The sequence below is a fragment of the Molothrus aeneus genome, chromosome 28 (genome assembly GCF_037042795.1).
Source record: "Molothrus aeneus isolate 106 chromosome 28, BPBGC_Maene_1.0, whole genome shotgun sequence".
NCBI lineage: Eukaryota > Metazoa > Chordata > Aves > Passeriformes > Icteridae > Molothrus > Molothrus aeneus.
The window spans coordinates 4,287,220-4,303,467 of record NC_089673.1 but is presented as its reverse complement, the minus strand read 5'-3'; the positions used below and the strand labels follow the sequence as shown (position 1 = coordinate 4,303,467).

Below are 16,248 nucleotides of genomic sequence, written 5' to 3'. Positions count from 1 at the left end.
GCACACTGTGTCCCAGAGCCCACTGCAGCCACCTCTAGAAAACAGAAAGTGATGGCCCAGAGTCCCCCAGGTCCTCTCCACCCCTGCCCACCTGCTGAGCTGGGCCTGCAGGAGCTCCAGCCTGGACTCGATGTGCCCTGGCCTGCAGTCGCCGTGCAGGGGCACGTCCTGCGAGCTGTGCACCAGCGAGATGTGCTGCAGGGGCTCTGCAGGGTGGGCTGCCTGCCGGTCCTCCCAGAAGCTGAACATGTTGGGAATATCCAGGGGAGTGGCTGGAAGGAGAGGAGACACCTCAGCACTTGTCGTGCATCCTCCAGCCCCACTGGAGATGCTTCGGATTCTGTCTGCTGACACACATGGAGAGCCATGACCAACACACATGGAGAGCCATCACCAACACATATGGAGAGCCATGACCAACACACATGGAGAGCCATCACCAACACACATGGAGAGCTATCCCCAACACACATGGAGAGCCACCACCCACACACATGGAGAGCCATGACCAACACACATGGAGAGCCATCACTCACACACATGGAGAGCTATCCCCAACACACATGGAGAACCATCACCCACACACATGGAGAGCCACCAGCACATGGAGTGGCACAGGAAGGACACAGCAGATCCAGCTGGGGACAAAAGGCAGCCAAGACCTTTGGTCTTGGAGTGTGGCTCCCCTCAAATGCACATGAGCAGCTTATCCCTGCTCCAAGACAAGGCCACCACACCCAAGCGTGTCTCCCCACCCTCCTGCCAGCCCAGCCTGCAGCCCTGGTACCTGTGTAGGACTGGCTGCTCTCTGCTGCCTGCTTGCCAAGCTCCGTGTTGCCAGCGCTGGTGGTGATGAGGCTGAGCGAGGGCAGAGCCAAGTCATCCTTTTTGGGTGTGGGGAAGGGCTCAGCTTTCACAGGGCTGCCAGTCTTGGCCTCATCATCACTGGCCTGGGAGCAGGGAGAGGTGCTGCTGCCCAGGTCGTCCCACTGGTCCTTACTCAGCGGCTCCTGCGGGTTGGTGAGCTCGGAGTAGGTGTGATACTGCTCTGGGTCAGAGATGCCCGTGTCTGGGTCTGTGGGACAGCACAGCAGGTCACTCTGGGGAGTACCACACGTGAAAAACACAGCCCCCCATTCCCTCAGGATGCCTGTAGGGCTGGGGCACCCCAAGGGGAGGGAGGGGAGGCAGCTTGGGTGCCTGCAGGATGGTTTGCAGGGACAGAGACACCAGCAACCTCTGCTTTGGGGCACCTCCCGGGTAGTAATGGATACTGATGGCAATCCTGCCCTGCAGGCGGGCTCTGCCAGCCCAGGGGCACTCACCGGGCTTGTGGGGCTGGCAGGGCAGTAATGGATACTGATGGCACTGTCCCACCCTGCCACCCAGGGGCACTCACCAGACTTGTGGGGCTGGCAGGGCAGTAATGGATACTGATGGCACTGTCCCACCCTGCCACCCAGGGGCACTCACCGGGCTTGTGGGGCTGGCAGGGCAGTAATGGATACTGATGGCACTGTCCCACCCTGCCACCCAGGGGCACTCACCGGGCTTGTGGGGCTGGCAGGGCAGTAATGGATACTGATGGCACTGTCCCACCCTGCCACCCAGGGGCACTCACCAGACTTGTGGGGCTGGCAGGGCAGTAATGGATACTGATGGCACTGTCCCACCCTGCCACCCAGGGGCACTCACCGGGCTTGTGGGGCTGGCAGGGCAGTAATGGATACTGATGGCACTGTCCCACCCTGCCACCCAGGGGCACTCACCAGACTTGTGGGGCTGGCAGGGCAGTAATGGATACTGATGGCACTGTCCCACCCTGCCAGCCCAGGGGCACTCACCAGGCTTGTGGGGCTGGCAGGGCAGTAATGGATACTGATGGCACTGTCCCACCCTGCCACCCAGGGGCACTCACCAGGCTTGTGGGGCTGGCAGGGCAGTAATGGATACTGATGGCACTGTCCCACCCTGCCAGCCCAGGGGCACTCACCGGGCTTGTGGGGCTGGCACGGGGAGTGCTTGCGGCGGCGAGCCCGGCGGTAGGTGCAGTCGTACTCCTCGCTGAGGGGTGAGCGGGGAACGCTGTCTGCCTGAGGAACGAGAGGGGCTGCTCATCAGGGAAAGGCTGTCATGTCCCATCCACGCGTGCCACGGGGGCTACGGCCCTTGCCATGTCCTCTTCACCACTGCCCCGTCCCACCCTGTGCCTCCGGGACTGGTTTCAGAGCTCAAGGGATTCCTGAAGCTGTCCTTGCTGCTCTGAGACTGAGGTAAGTGTGACAGGGCCATGGGGAGGGAAGGAGCACCCTGAGAAGTGGCAGGACATCCCAGAGTGGGACAGAACATGGAGGGAATTTACCTTCTTGGCTATATTTCAGGTCTCTGAAACAAAATGTCAGGAAAGGCCAAAGTTCAGTCACACCCTATAAAAGTAGACGTGTCCTGCTGTGGGGGAATCGGAACTCCCTGGAGAATATCCTGGGAAATGTGGCTGTTGCACCTCCTGACATCCTTGCTTCAGCCCTCCCATTTGCCAAATTTAAGCACTGACCACATTTGCTCCCTGGGGCAGCCCTGGCACTCACATCTCGCAGGTTGAAGGTGATCTCTAGGTTGCTCCAGAAGTTGTCAGAGAAGGCTGGGTACATGTCCAAGACCTCCAGCAGGTCCTCACGCTGGATCTTGTGCAAGTCACAGTAGGTCAGGGCCCTCACGTCAGCATTGGACTTCCCTGGGCGGGCATAGAGGCTGATGGGCTCCCCAAAGATGTCATTCTTCCCTGTGCCAAGAGACAGCTCATTATGGACACGTGGGCACCCACTACTGCTCCAGCTATTCTGGCCCAGCACCCTTTATTTTGGAGCTTGTGGACAAGGGGATGCCCAGCAAACCCAACCCTGACTGTGTGTTGGGGATAACACTGTAAAAGCCACCAGTGATGGTGACACCAAGCCAGGGCAGAGGGTCATCAGTGATGGCTGGAGACTGCTGAGCCATGCCCTGCTCTCCTCATTTCTTTGCAGCTTCCCCCTGGCATCTCCCAGGGATCTTCCTTTCCCTATCCACTGGCACGGGGACCCAGCAGATGCTGAGGAACAACCTTCCCTTCCCCAATATGTGGGGAAGTCCTTTACCCTCACCTTCCACCCTTCCTCCACTGCTCACCACCCTTTGCCCCTCGCCCGTCACCCCTCGCAGGAGAAAGGACTTTTTCACCTAAGATGGCCACCACAATGTCTTCCCTGAGGATCTCAATGGAGCCCCGGGAGATGAAGTAGAGGGTGGTGAGGACATCTCCGTAGTGCACCAGGGTGTCTCCGGGTGGGGCATGAGTGGTCTTGAACTTCATGGCCAGGGCGCGCAGGCAGCCCTTGCTGGCTCCCCGGAACGCTTTGCAGTTCTGCAGCAGTGTGCGGTTCAGGTGCAGGCAGATGTCGGCCTGCAGGCAGTCAGGGAAGCCCTTCAGCACCTGTGGAGAGCCAGGGAGAGATGCCATCATGCCACTGTCCCTGGGAGGGAGTGCTGTGACAGAGCTGAGAGAGGCTGTATGGCACTCAGCATGAAACAATGGGGCCAAACAGGGAGACCGTGTGCCCGGAAAGCCAAACGTGGGGACATTTTCCCATCCCTGGAAGTGTTCAAGGCCAGACTGGATGGGGCTTGGAGCAACCTGGTCTAGTGGAAGATGTTCTTGCTCATAGCAGGGAGTGGGACAGTTTGAGCTTTGAGGTCCCTTCCAACCGTAAACCATTCTGTGATTCCGTGATTTCGATCATCTTTTGATCTTCCCTTGGTGGATCCCTGCCTGTCGCTGGCTTTTACTGCTTGTGGCTGGGGACAACAGCACTCCCAAGCAATAATTAAAAGTAACCAGCTCAATCTATTTATACCCACTGGTGGCATATCCCCTTTTTCTTCTTTACGCCCACTAATCTTGGATGAATGAGAGCAGAAACTGGCACAAAGAGCACAAAAACCTTAATTAAACAGCACCTGCCTGAATGCCAAGAAACAGCAGCACAGGACAGTTGTGTGCACTGACAGCTAAATATACCTGTGCAAATACCTCATGTTGAATAAAAGCTGCATCTGAAGGTGACATCAAGGTAAAACTCACAATATGGAGAAAGCTGCTGCCACCAATGACTCACAGTGCCAAGGTGAAAACCACCTGGGTTTGGGTTTTTTTTGGAGAGCAGCATATGGCCCTGGGGTCCTCCTTGCTGTCCTCTTTGCTCACATCCCGCTGGTGGCCAAATCTGGAACAGCCATGCTGGGGCTGGTGAGCACGACCTGTTCCTGGCTTCAGCTTGATCTCCCATGCTAGCAGAAGTGTTTCCCTACTGGGAAATCAGGGGTGGACGAATTGATCAGGCTGTGGGGTGATTGATGAGATCACGCTGTGTCTCTGCAGCAGCCAGCAGGAATTGGTGTGAGCAGCAGCATGGCTGAGCTGCAAGCTCAGCTCTCCCTGGGGATGTGTGACCTGGGTTTGTACTAAGCCGAGAGCACCTGTGCTTGGGTAGGGTGGCACTGCTTCTCGTTATTGCCACTGATGTCCAGCCCACGTTGCCCCCTCCACCTGAAAGGTTTAACCCAAAGCTCTCCCAGCAGCAAACCCCCAGGTGCTGCCCACTTGTTTCACGTGGCAGCAGCAACTTTAGAGGGAGATGCTGAATTCATACAAATCTGTGTCCTGATGCTGCTCAGGATCAAATCTTAAGGAAAAGAAGGAGCATTAGCAGGGAATGAGTGGGCTGATAACCTCCCCATGGCTAAGAGTCCAGGAATATGAAGCCTCATGTCTCTCCTTGCCTTATCCTTTCTCATTCCTCTGCCTTGCTGCTGGCTGGGCTATCATGTCTGTGCACTGAATCCCAGGGCTGTGAGTGCAGTCCCCAGCCCAGAACACCTCGGCTGAGCCGCATCCTCATCCCCACGGAGCCCTGGCACCGTCGGCTCGGAGACACGGCGCCTCTCCAGCACAGCTCCGCCATTGATCCCCCTTTGCTAACAAACAGCTGCCTCTCTGGGCTCTAATTAAAATGGATCGAGGTTTATTTAAATGCCCTCCTTTCCCTGCTGCGAGAGCAGGATGCACTTTGCTTAGCAACCGGTGGTGTGGAGAGGAGCTGGATCGATACCTGCTCTGCTCCTGTGACACCAACAGACACCAGCCTGAAAGTGCTCAGTGCCAAGAGGGACTCTCAGCTCCCCACCAAATCTGCTCTCTGACCAAGACATGTGCTCATGATCCTGGAAAACCTCTGGGTAGATGTAAAGGAATGGGCAGAAAAAGGAGACAAGGAGAAAGGGGGATGCAGGAGGTGGAAATGCAGGAGGTGTAAGGATAAAGTCTGTCTCCAGCCTCCCAAGTCTCCTGCCTCCATCCTGATCAAAAGGATGGAAATGTTTGGGTGTACCCAGATCTAGACGCCGTGTTGTTTAGGACAAGGTGCTGTGAGGACACAGGGCCTGCCTGCCCGTACTCACCGCGTTCATGTCGATGCCGTTGGTGTAGGACCAGGCGTGCTGGAAATACTCCTCCAGGCGCTGGCGCAGGGGGTTGGGGATCTGGTGGAAGCGGATGAACTCCTTGACCCGCAGCATCTGCGTGTGGTAGCGTGCTGTGCCTGAGTAGAGGCGCTGGATGATGGCTGAGACGTTGCCAAAGATACTGGCGTACATCAGAGCTGAAACGAGAGGGCAGGGCTCAGCGGGACATGGCGAGGTGCGTGTCCAGCTACACGAGACCTGGAACCAGCAGATTCCCAAAACCCATATCTATCAGGACCTAAAAACATGTATTCCTATCACCCCATCCATTTGTCTGTGCGGAAGAGGCACAGGCAGAGGGAGATGCTCCAACCTCCGAAGCAGGGATGGGAACAGCGGCACGTGCGCAGGCACTCACAGCCAATGAGCATGACACAGATGGAGAAGATCTTCTCGGAGTTGGTGTTGGGCGAGACATTGCCAAAGCCCACGCTGGTGAGGCTGCTGAAGGTGAAGTAGAGGGCAGTGACATATTTATCCTTGATGGATGGGCCAGAGGAGAGGTCGCTGTCGTTGTAGCGCTTGCCGATCTGGTCACCCAGGTTGTCCAGCCAGCCGATCTTGTGCTCCATGTAGGGCCTCTCCACGTTGCCAATGGCGTACCAGATGCAGGCCAGCCAGTGGGCGATGAGGGCGAAGGTGCACATGAGCAGGAAGAGCACGGCTGCTCCATACTCCGAGTAGCGGTCCAGCTTCCGTGCCACCCGCACCAGGCGCAGCAGCCGGGCCGTCTTCAGGAGGCCAATGAGGGTGGTGGTCTGCAGGGGAGAGGTGAGACACCTCAGGGACCAGCAAAGGATAAATATGGCATGTTCCAAAGGCACGTTCCCAGCTGAGCCGTGCTTCCTTTGAAGGATAAAAATGCATTTCTAGAGTGTGAATCACCTTGTCCTGGAGGTGACCTCTGAACTGGGTCAGATGAGTCACAGCACAGGAAGGGCAGCTTGCCTCTGCTGATCATAAAGGCAACAAGCTCTGGGATTAGAGGTGAGCAAGTGAGAAGAGCCAAGGCCAAGCCCGTGTTTCCTGATGGGTCCTTGCCTTGCCAGACGTTGCTCCCAAAAGTGCTGCCTTTCACTCCCAAATGTGGAGCCTCCAGGCAGTACAGTAACTACAGGGTTATCCCTCTGCCAACATTTGAGTTTGCCTGGCAATGCACCCCCAAATTCACCCTCACTGGAGTGTGGGGTCAGCCCTTAAACTGTGCCCCCAGCCTGCTCTGCTTGGTCAGCCTCAACAAGGGGAGTGGATCCACTCTGAACACTTAGAATAGGGACTGCCTGACCCAGCTGCTTAAAAACCTGTAAAGACACCCTTCTCCACCCTGTGACCAACCACCTATCTCCCCAGGGATTTAGCCATCCACCACTTACATCAAACCACCCACATCCCTTTCCTTCTTTCTCATACATCTCTCCCTGCCCACCCACACATCCCCTCCTGTCCTGATGGACCCTGCTCTTACCTCATCAGAGCCAGAGCGGAAGATGAGCAGGTCGAAGGGGATGGCAGCCACCATGTCGATGAGGAACCACCCCTTGAAGTAATGGATGGCAATCTTGCCGGGGTGGCTCACCACCTCGTCGTTGATGTTGACGTAGGTGGTGCGGAAGTTGATGACAATGTCCACGATGAACATGATGTCCACGATGAGGTCAATGATGTTGAGCGGGTCGCAGGAGTAGCTGCAGTCCCAGCGCTTCTCCTCCACCTGCTCCTCGTTGAGCAGGAAGGCGGCTGAGTAGGGGGTGAAGACGGCTGTGTAGATGACCAGCAGGAGGATGAGCCAGTCCCACACGGCCTTGAAGGGGCTGTAGTGCAGGATGGTCCATCGGTGGATGCGCGGCGCCTGCAGCTTGTACTCGGGAAGGACGTCGGCGCCCAGGGACAGCACCTGCCAGGAGAGGGGTGTGAGGAGGATGCGAGGCCAGGGGAGAGGCTGGATAATGCCAGGAACCAGGCAAGGGACTTCCATGTACTGGTAGGGCATCAAGGAGCACACAATGGTTTCCTACAGCTTTTTCACCTTTGTTGGCTGCATCTGTGTTTGTCCAGTTCCCACTGTGGCTGACACCAAGGTCCTTGTCTGTCTCTGATGGTCTCAGCACCCTTGGGGCAGCTTCTTACCTGCTTTATGGCCATCTGACCCAGCAGAGAGGAAAGTGCCTGCTGCTGAGCCTCCTTCTGCCCTCAGCTCTGTGCCACCTGCTTGGGAGCTGCTGGGAGTCCCTGGTGCAGGGCTATGGGATGGGCAGCTTGGAGATGCCCTCACACAGCTGTGTCACCCGAGGGTGACAGCATATTATGCATCCTGCAAGCCTTTCTTGGCCATAGCAAGTATCTTCCCCTGGATGTCCTTCTGGCACACTTGTCCTCCAAGCAGAGGGACAGCTTGGGCCACCTGTGAGCATCCTCCCATGCTGTCACATGTCCCCACGGCTCGCTGCTTTCATGGGGACACTCCACAGCTCTGGAGAGTTCCCCACACATCCAGGCCTGGCCCACCTCCCCCCCCAGGACCAATGCCAGCTCCTGGTGGCTCTAAAGCCACTGTGGGGACACAACACAAGACACTGGGTGTGGGAGGGGTGGAGATGCCCTGCTTTGGGGGCTGAGGGGTGGTGGCATGAAGGGGCTTATTTGGAGCTGGAGGCAGCTGGATCTCCTTCCTGCCTCTGCTGCTCTGTTGTCCCCCAGTGTCCCTGTGGTGCTGGGACCAGTGCCAGTTGCAGAGGAGGGTGAGGGACACCTCAATTCTCTCTCCTGGCACTGAGCCCCCAGCTAAAAGTGAGCTTTTTTTGCTGGGCTGCAAAGGAGAGGAGAGAAGAGAGAAGAGAGGGGAAAGGAGGATCCATATATCCCAAGGCAACAGTGATGAGCATCACTGTGGCTCCGGCAACAGATCTGGAAGAAGGCTCTGATCCTTCCTGCCCTGACAGGAAGGATCAAGGTTTCTTGTTCAAGGGTCTCCCAAGGGCTCCTGATGCTGCGATCCAAAGCAGATCCATCCCTGTACCCCCATCCCACAACAAGCCCCAGCCGCTCCCACATCCCAGAGCCCCAGCGCGCGGAGACTCCCCGTGTGCCCCAGCCGTGTCCCCGCTCCTACCTGCCTGCAGCTGGCCCTGCGGCCCAGGCGGCAGCTGCCCCTCGAGCTCCGGGTGTCCACCATGGGCCCGGGCAGCGTCCGGCAGGGCGGGCGCAGCGCTGGGGCCGGGGCATTGCCCACGCAGGCTCGCAGGCACTCGGCCAGGCGGGTGGGAGGCATGGGCACGAAGGGCACCCGGGAGCCCGGCCCGCGCTAATCAAAGGCGATCGATGGGGATCGGCCCCGTGGGGACGGCAGCGCCAATGGAGCAGCGGGAGCCGCCGACGTCGGTGGGGGGCCGAGAGGGGAGGGATTGGAAAAAGTGACCCAAGAGCAATCGTTGTGGGGGGAATGAGGCACGGCTGGGCTTGGGGACCGGCTCCTGCGGGGATGGTGGGGAAGGGAACGAGGCAACGCTGATAAAATGATTGATCCCAAAACTAGGATGCACCTGGAAGAGCTGGGATGGGCTCCTTCAGCTTGTGTCCGGGAAAACCAGCAGTGCTCCCGGCCTCAGCAGCTGGATGCTTGTTCTGCCTGACTGGAGGCAGCTCTGAATTCAGGACACCAAATACTGCTGGGGCACCTGGCCTGCCCCTCATCCCTGGCACCTAGCTCTTGTGGCAGAAGCAAGAACAGGCTAAGCACTCTTGCTTTCCAGGCAGGAATGAATAAAAAAAACACAGCCCCAAAGATCTGAGGCAGAAAAGGGTAAAGAAACAACCCCCAGAAGAGCATCCAAACCAACACAGAGCTAGGGAGCAGCTGCAGCCTTGTTCCTCTGCCCTTAAGGGATAGGAAAGTCACCCTTGGGTGTCCTGGGTGGCCCTGGGAGTCTGAAGGTGGCAATGCCAGTGTTCTCCTGGGTGCCCCTTCCCTTTGTCCCCTTCCTCCTGGTGGGGTGCTGGGTGCTGGCAGTGAGTGAGGGAGTGCAGAAGGGAGAAGGAGGAGGAGGAGGAGGGAGCAGGGTGTGTGTGAGCTGTAGGTGACAGGGGGGAGGCTCCTGTGGCCCTGGCTAACCCAGGCCATTGCTCATGCCCCCTGGTGCCCCAGCACCCATCACCTTCCCACTGTCCCCCAGTGTCCCTTGCCTGGTGCTGGGGATAAGGGGACTGACCTGAGGTGGGGGCCACTCCAGAATCACCAGGAGAGCCTCAAACACGAGTGGCTGGGCAGGATCAGGCCCGTGGTGCTGGCTGCAGGCTGGCAGTGATCCAGTGTCGCTCCCAGCACATCTCCTGGCACAGCTCAGCCCCCCATCCCTGTCCCCAGCACCCGCCTGCCCAGATGGGGGGACTGGGACACATTCCACATTCAGACAGGATGGATCCCAGCCTGCTGACACCGAGCCCACAGCATCCCCACGTGCCTCCAGCTGTGCTCCAGAGCCCTGTGAGGCTGTGGGGCCTCCCTTGCTCTGGTGGGCTGCCCTCTGTGCCAGCTCAGTGCAGGGCCAGACCATCCCAAAGAGCCCGGCTCCGCTCCCTGCCCACCCGCGGGTATTTTTAGTCGGCGTCTCGCCGCTGTCTCTGCCTCACCATGAATTATTTAACAGCCAGGAGCAGGGAGCTGTGGCTTGGCCAGGAGGTGTGGGGGACACTGGGGTGAGGACAGGCAGGGGCAGATGCAGCAGGGAGGAGAGGTCCATCCTGTCCCGTGCCACCACATCCCATCCCACCTGGAGACTGAAAGTGAACATTGACCTCAGTGGGTGCTGCGCTGCAGGGCCCTGCAGCCACCAGCTCTGACCCCATCACTCCACAAGCAGGCACTGACCCCACAGTGAGTGGCCAGCACTGCTGTGACAGCCACCCCAGTGTGACCATTCGTTCCTGGTGTGCTCCTTGTGACGGGGACCGGGGCATGGAGGGTCCTCACTGTCCCTCTGGGCAGCTCAGGGGCCAGTCCTGGGTCACTGCAGCCACCCCCAGATTAGAGGGACTAATGAAGGGGACAAGCCAGGGGGAAAACAAGCCTAAGAACTGTTCCGTGATGTGTGAAGTGGGGAGCCCATGCCCTGTGCATGGAGGCTGTGAAGTTAAAGATTTGCTGGCACCGAGACAGAAGGAGAATCCTGCATAGCACCCCACTCTGATGGAGCAAACTCCCAAGCCTGGAGGCTTTTCTGGGGTCAGATGGCTGCGTTTTTATTAAGTTTGCCCTAGGCTGCTGCTGGCAGCAATGGGAGGTGCCCTTAGATGTATTTTGTACATTGAGGCTCTCCAGTGCCTCAGTTTCCCCATGGCTAGAAGAGCCCCTAACCCGGGACTGTGGGATACATCAGCACCTTTCACGCACGCTGATATCCCCGTGGGATGCACTATGCCATGCGTGTCCCTCTGGGTGACAGTGACAGTGCAGTGCCACCTGCTGTCTCCCGGGGGATCCTGTGGCCCTCGGTGTGCTGACACCAGGCCAGGTCCTTGGCTGGGCACCTCGGGGCCAGCGGTGCCCCAGGGGCTCCATTCCCAGAGCCGGGGGGCAGTGACAGCGGCCAGAGCCCCCCACAAAAGAAGCCACATGCACACACAAACAGGCAAACACGTGTCCCCTTCAAGGCCAGCAGCACGAGCAGTTCACGCTGGTGTTTCCCCAGCCACAAATTGCCAGAAATATTCATTTAGGGGACTAAAATGAGGATTTCAGCCATTCAGAGGAAGGCATAACCAAGCACAGGGATACTGGCATTTCCTGGGGTGGAATCTCCAGGTGTTACTGCCCTCTCTGCTTCTCTCCTCCCAAAGCCACCAGAGTGTTGTGACTGTCCCCCAGCAGCAACACCAGCACCCCATGGTCACAGATGTATTTTCTGGAAAATCCTTTTGTTAGGATTTTTCTCCTGAGAAGCTGAGAGGCCTCAGAAATTAAATGTAAACAATAAATATCTGATTGCTTGGGATGTGGTTTGGAGGTTGCTTACCAACGGTGCATCTTTGATTGGTCTCATGGGAATTGTTTCTACTTGGTGACCAATCACAGGTCCTGCTGTGTCGGGGCTCTGGTCAGTCACAAGATTTTATTATTCATTCCATTCCTTTGTGAGCCTTCTGATGTCTCCTTTCTCTTTCTTTAGTATAGTTTTAATATATAATTTTCTTTTAATATAATAAAATAATAAATATAATAAATATTTATTATATAAAATATATAATAAATATATTATATATATTTATATATATAAATACATTTAAATTTATATTATATATATTTATATAAATAAATATATTTAAATATATATAATATATAAATATATATAATATAAATATTAATAAAATAATAAATCAGCCTTCTGAAACATGGAGTCAAGATTCTCATCTCTCCTGGGGACCCACAAACACCACCACCACACCCCACCACTGCCTTGTGTGTGACCCCATACCTGTGTGACCTTCTCGGTGACGTTCTGGGTGCGCTCCATCACCTTGTGGGGAGCAATTATCTCGATCTCTGTGGTGGAGCCTGAGCGGTGCTTCTCCAGGTTGAACTCCACGAAGTTGAGCGTGAACTGGGGGATCTGGCTGATGGTCCTGTACTTCATGAGGTCCGAGTCCGACGTGGAGTTCGGGGGGTTGGGTTTGACGTGGGAAGCCTCTGGAAGAGGATGGAGAGGAGCACTGAGAAGGGCAGTGAGAGCAGGAACAGATCCCCAGAGCCCTGACCTCGTGTAGGACCTCCAGGAGGCTGGGGACCACCACAAGGTGCCACCAAAAGGTGCCAAAATCTGCTTGGCCATAAAGGCTTGACTTCTTCAGGCTGGCTCAGATGTGGGATGCTCAGCCTGGGATGCCTGAGAGAGGGCTGTTTTTCCCACACATCACCCATCTTTTCACCATTAAACCTCCTGCAGGAGGCTCAGAGCAGCTGCCAAAACACAGAGACACTCAAGTGTCCTTTGCTACCCTTGATGACTGTAGTGGGTTGGGGACCAACCCACTGAGATTCACCAGGGAGAAATGCCAAAACTGGCATGAAAACAGACAGGAGGAGGTCATTCTCCTCCACCCTTTGCCTGACAAACATAGCTCCTGAGCTGCTGTGCTGGTTTTTGGCCAAACTGAACCAGGAGTCGGATGTATCCTCCACCCCCAGCTCCAGGTAGGGAGGTCAGAGCTTTCTCTGGAAGAAGAGCTGTAGTGGGTCCTGATATTTCTCCCTGGGGACCTGCCTCTGGGCCACCCCAGGGCAGGACCAGGGAGGAAGCTGTGTAGGTGGTCATTTCATGGTCAGGCTTGTGGCAGCATGTTGTCATGAGTGGGAGCCTGTACCCAGAGCCAGAGCTCCAGGAAGGTCCCCAGGCTCTGTGCTCAGTGTGTACCAACCTTTCCAAATCCTACAGGCAGGGCAGGGTTGTATTTTCAATTCTTTATCCCTTCTAACCCTTGCACTCTGACATTGTCCCAAGTGGTGGTGTGGGAAAGAGGTGTCTGAAGACATTTGTGAAGGTGCCCAGTTAGCACCAGCCCTGCTGCTGCCACCCTTCTCCCTTCCCTCCCTCTACATCGTGTCTCCTCCTGAGGGTCTGTAACCTGTGACTATTGGAGGTTCATGAACCCCCAGCCCATTTTTACAGCCAGATTCCACAGACTGATCTCTCTCATCCCCAGCTGAGAGCCTTCTCTTTCTAGACCTCCATCCTAATTTGTCCTCATCACTCTCATGAGAACCAGAGGTCTGGACATGGATAGCACGATGAAGGGTCATTCCCTCCAGCCCTTCAGAGTGGCCTGGCCGGTGTCTCACCCACTTCCAACACATGGACACAGCTCACACTGCACATGCCTGCAGAGCCCTTCCCTCCCTCCAGGGAAGGTGGGACGGCATCGGGACGCCCCTTGTGTGGGGCAGCCAAATGCAACCTCATGCGGTCTCACACCTCACACACAAACCATGGATGGCTCTACCTACAGAGCAGGACCTGCCTGTGCAGGGAATCACGTGGAGACCAGTGGGTTTTGGGGAGAAGACCCAGGTAATCTCCCCTTTGCAGAGGGAAAAAGAGACCGAGACCTCCCCCCCGAGATGTGCTGGGGCCATGGCCAGAGCCCTGGCTCCCGCAGTAGAACCGACGGCTCCGGGGTTTTCCCTACCTGAGTTTGCCCTCCTTTCCCTGAATTTTCTCTGGAACTCAGACCTCGCAGCCTCAAAGTTGTCCAAGGAGGAGACCCTGCGGAGGCTGTGGAAGCTGCCCCCAGGGCGAGACCGAAAGAAACCCCATGCGGGGTGTGGGCCCAGCACGGGAGGCTCTTGTTTCGGGGACGAGTGTTGTAGGGTGGGGTCGGCCTCCAGGCTTGGCCTCCGCTCCTTTTCCAGGAGGGATTCGGTCTCTGACTGCATACAGTTTTCCTTGGGCGATGTCTTCAAGTCCCTCAAAATCAGGGAGTCACCACCAGGCTTTAAGACAGCCAGGAGAAAGCGTTGTATTAGAAGGAGTCCCCGCGTGCTGTGGGGCAAGGTGAGGGAGCCGGGGTGGGTAAGAGGAGAGGCAGAGGGCTGGGAAGCACTGCAGTTCCTGAGGTCATCTCCAGCCTGGACCAGGACCTGCTTTGGAGTGGGGCGACCGAGTCCCTGGGGACTTGGCAGCTCCCAGCTCCCGCCGGAGGCTGGGCGGCCGCGGGGAGGTTTGCGAGGCGATGCTGCACAGGTGGAAGCAGGTGAGAGCAAGAGAAGAGGAGGCCTAGGGACAGGCTTGCCTGCAGTCCCTGCTGTGCCATGCGTTTCTCTGAGATGGCCCCGTGTCCCACCACTGGGGCTGCCCTTCCCTCCCCTGCTGCAAGAGCTCAGGCCACCACCGAGGGTCAGTGCCCAGGCCCTGTGCTGGTGTTTATGGGGGAGGATGTGCTCTGCATCAGGAAGCACTGGAGGAGATGCTGGGTTTGCAAATTTGGCCATATTGCTCCTCCTTCTCCTATAGCCACTGTAAAACATTGCTAAACCTTTTTCTCTGGAGACCTGAAGAGTTTCCAGATTTTAATTTCTGCAGTGGGGTGTGCAAAGCAACCCCGTTCTGGAGTAGAAACCCATGAGAATGTGTGCCTCCAGTAGTACCCACAGGAGGAACTGTGGCACTCCTCACCATCCCTAAGGCCCTTTAGGGCAGGTTTTAGGATGGGGTGCCTGGAGAGGCTGACTGCTGGCTGGCCCTGCATCTCTGGCCTGTGGCCATTTGACCAAGCTCCAGTGAAATGATGCAGCATCAGGTTGTCCTCAATGCACATTTCCCATTCCACACTGCATTCCATTTCCATTCCACGCTGCAGTGCCCCGTGCAGCTCCAGCCTCGGGGTACCCAGAGCTTTTAGCAATGCTGGTGCCTATGGGAATGATGCACCCAAAGCCTCTGATAACCCTATGCATATCTTCAACCTACCATAAGCACAACCTCTGAGAAGACAGGCACCTTCCATCTCATTATATCTATGAGCTGGGGAAGCAGATTTATCCAGGCTGCCTGGATACACCCAGCACAGCCAGACCCTGGCACATGGGGATGCCTTAGCAGAGCAAAAGCCCCCTGCTCACAGCCTTGGGCTGCAGCATTTCAGAAAACAGCAGCTCTTTGACTGGAGCTACCCTGAGCACTGTCAGGAAGCCACCAAGAACAGCAATCTCTAAACAGCTTTTCAAGGTTGGTGACAGCATCACCTTCCACCATGGGAGGAACAATCTTTGCTGGAGGGCTGAGAAGCTGGACCTGCCTGTGCTGCCTGCTCCCTGCCAGGAAATCATGGGGAAATGAGCCTGCCAGTCCTTGCTCAGAGCACACCACGCTCCTACAGCCACCAGCACGTCCCCTCCTTGAGGTGGGGACAGCTCCCTGGAGCTCCACCATCCTGGACAACTCTGAGTATGGAGGCAGAGCTTCCTCCCAGCTTTGGCACATCTCCCACTCCCCCCTCAAGCCACGGGATGTGCAGAGCAGCAGGGAGGAGCTGCAGCCCACACGGCCAAGCCCAGCAGGGCCAGCACTGCCCCCCGTGCCCTGCCCTGCCACAGGAGATGGCCCAAACCACAGCAGCCAAGGGGGACTGGGATGGGGACAGCGAGGAGGAGCGCTGGGACCTGGCCTGAGGCGTGGGCTGGTATCAGACAAAGGCTACGGTTACCTTTCCATAGTCAATGGCTACTCCATCAAACTCACTGGTGGGCAGAGATTTCCGCTGGATTTTGAGGCGCCGCAGGGACGGGAGACTAAACTTCAAACTCCTACCTTCACCTTGTTAAAAAGAAAAACAAAACACAAGAGAGAAAGATGTGACCTAGCTGCATGTGATGGCTGGAGTGAGGCGGGACAGGGGAGAGGCTATGGAGAGTTTTGGGTGGCTCTGGGGGACGCACATGCTGTGTGTGGCCTTTCCTCCTCCAAAGCACTGGATATTCCCATGCCACCACAGTGCCACGTGCTCAAGGCAGACCCTGACCTGGCAGCAAGCTCCTCTGAGCTGGAGAAGAGTTCCCTATAACTGTGGATGTGAGATGGGAAAGGTGCAGAGCATCCCTAAGCCAATTAAAGAGGTTAAAGCCAATTAAGGGATTTGGTCCCGGAGGAAATAGAGCCTCTAAATCTCCTTGGTGGAACTTTAGGGAAAAAACCCCCCACACAA

At 56.6% G+C, this 16,248-nt stretch overlaps 1 protein-coding gene across 2 annotated transcripts in view; it reads right to left on the bottom strand.

Moving 5' to 3' along the window:
• The window catches only part of KCNH6 (potassium voltage-gated channel subfamily H member 6), a 32,737-nt gene that overhangs the window by 2,618 nt on the left and 13,871 nt on the right, over positions 1-16,248 (bottom strand). The window contains exons 4-14 of one of the 2 annotated variants that reach the window (XM_066567115.1): positions 15,751-15,860; positions 13,735-14,038; positions 12,027-12,238; positions 7,025-7,453; positions 5,918-6,317; positions 5,497-5,696; positions 3,220-3,472; positions 2,589-2,782; positions 1,994-2,093; positions 788-1,075; positions 92-272 (exon numbers count right to left, since the gene is read on the bottom strand). In XM_066567115.1, the coding sequence (XP_066423212.1) occupies positions 92-272; positions 788-1,075; positions 1,994-2,093; positions 2,589-2,782; positions 3,220-3,472; positions 5,497-5,696; positions 5,918-6,317; positions 7,025-7,453; positions 12,027-12,238; positions 13,735-14,038; positions 15,751-15,860 (2,671 nt within the window). The remainder of the gene's footprint in view (positions 1-91; positions 273-787; positions 1,076-1,993; positions 2,094-2,588; positions 2,783-3,219; positions 3,473-5,496; positions 5,697-5,917; positions 6,318-7,024; positions 7,454-12,026; positions 12,239-13,734; positions 14,039-15,750; positions 15,861-16,248) is intronic. The other variant, XM_066567117.1, reaches the window with a different exon arrangement.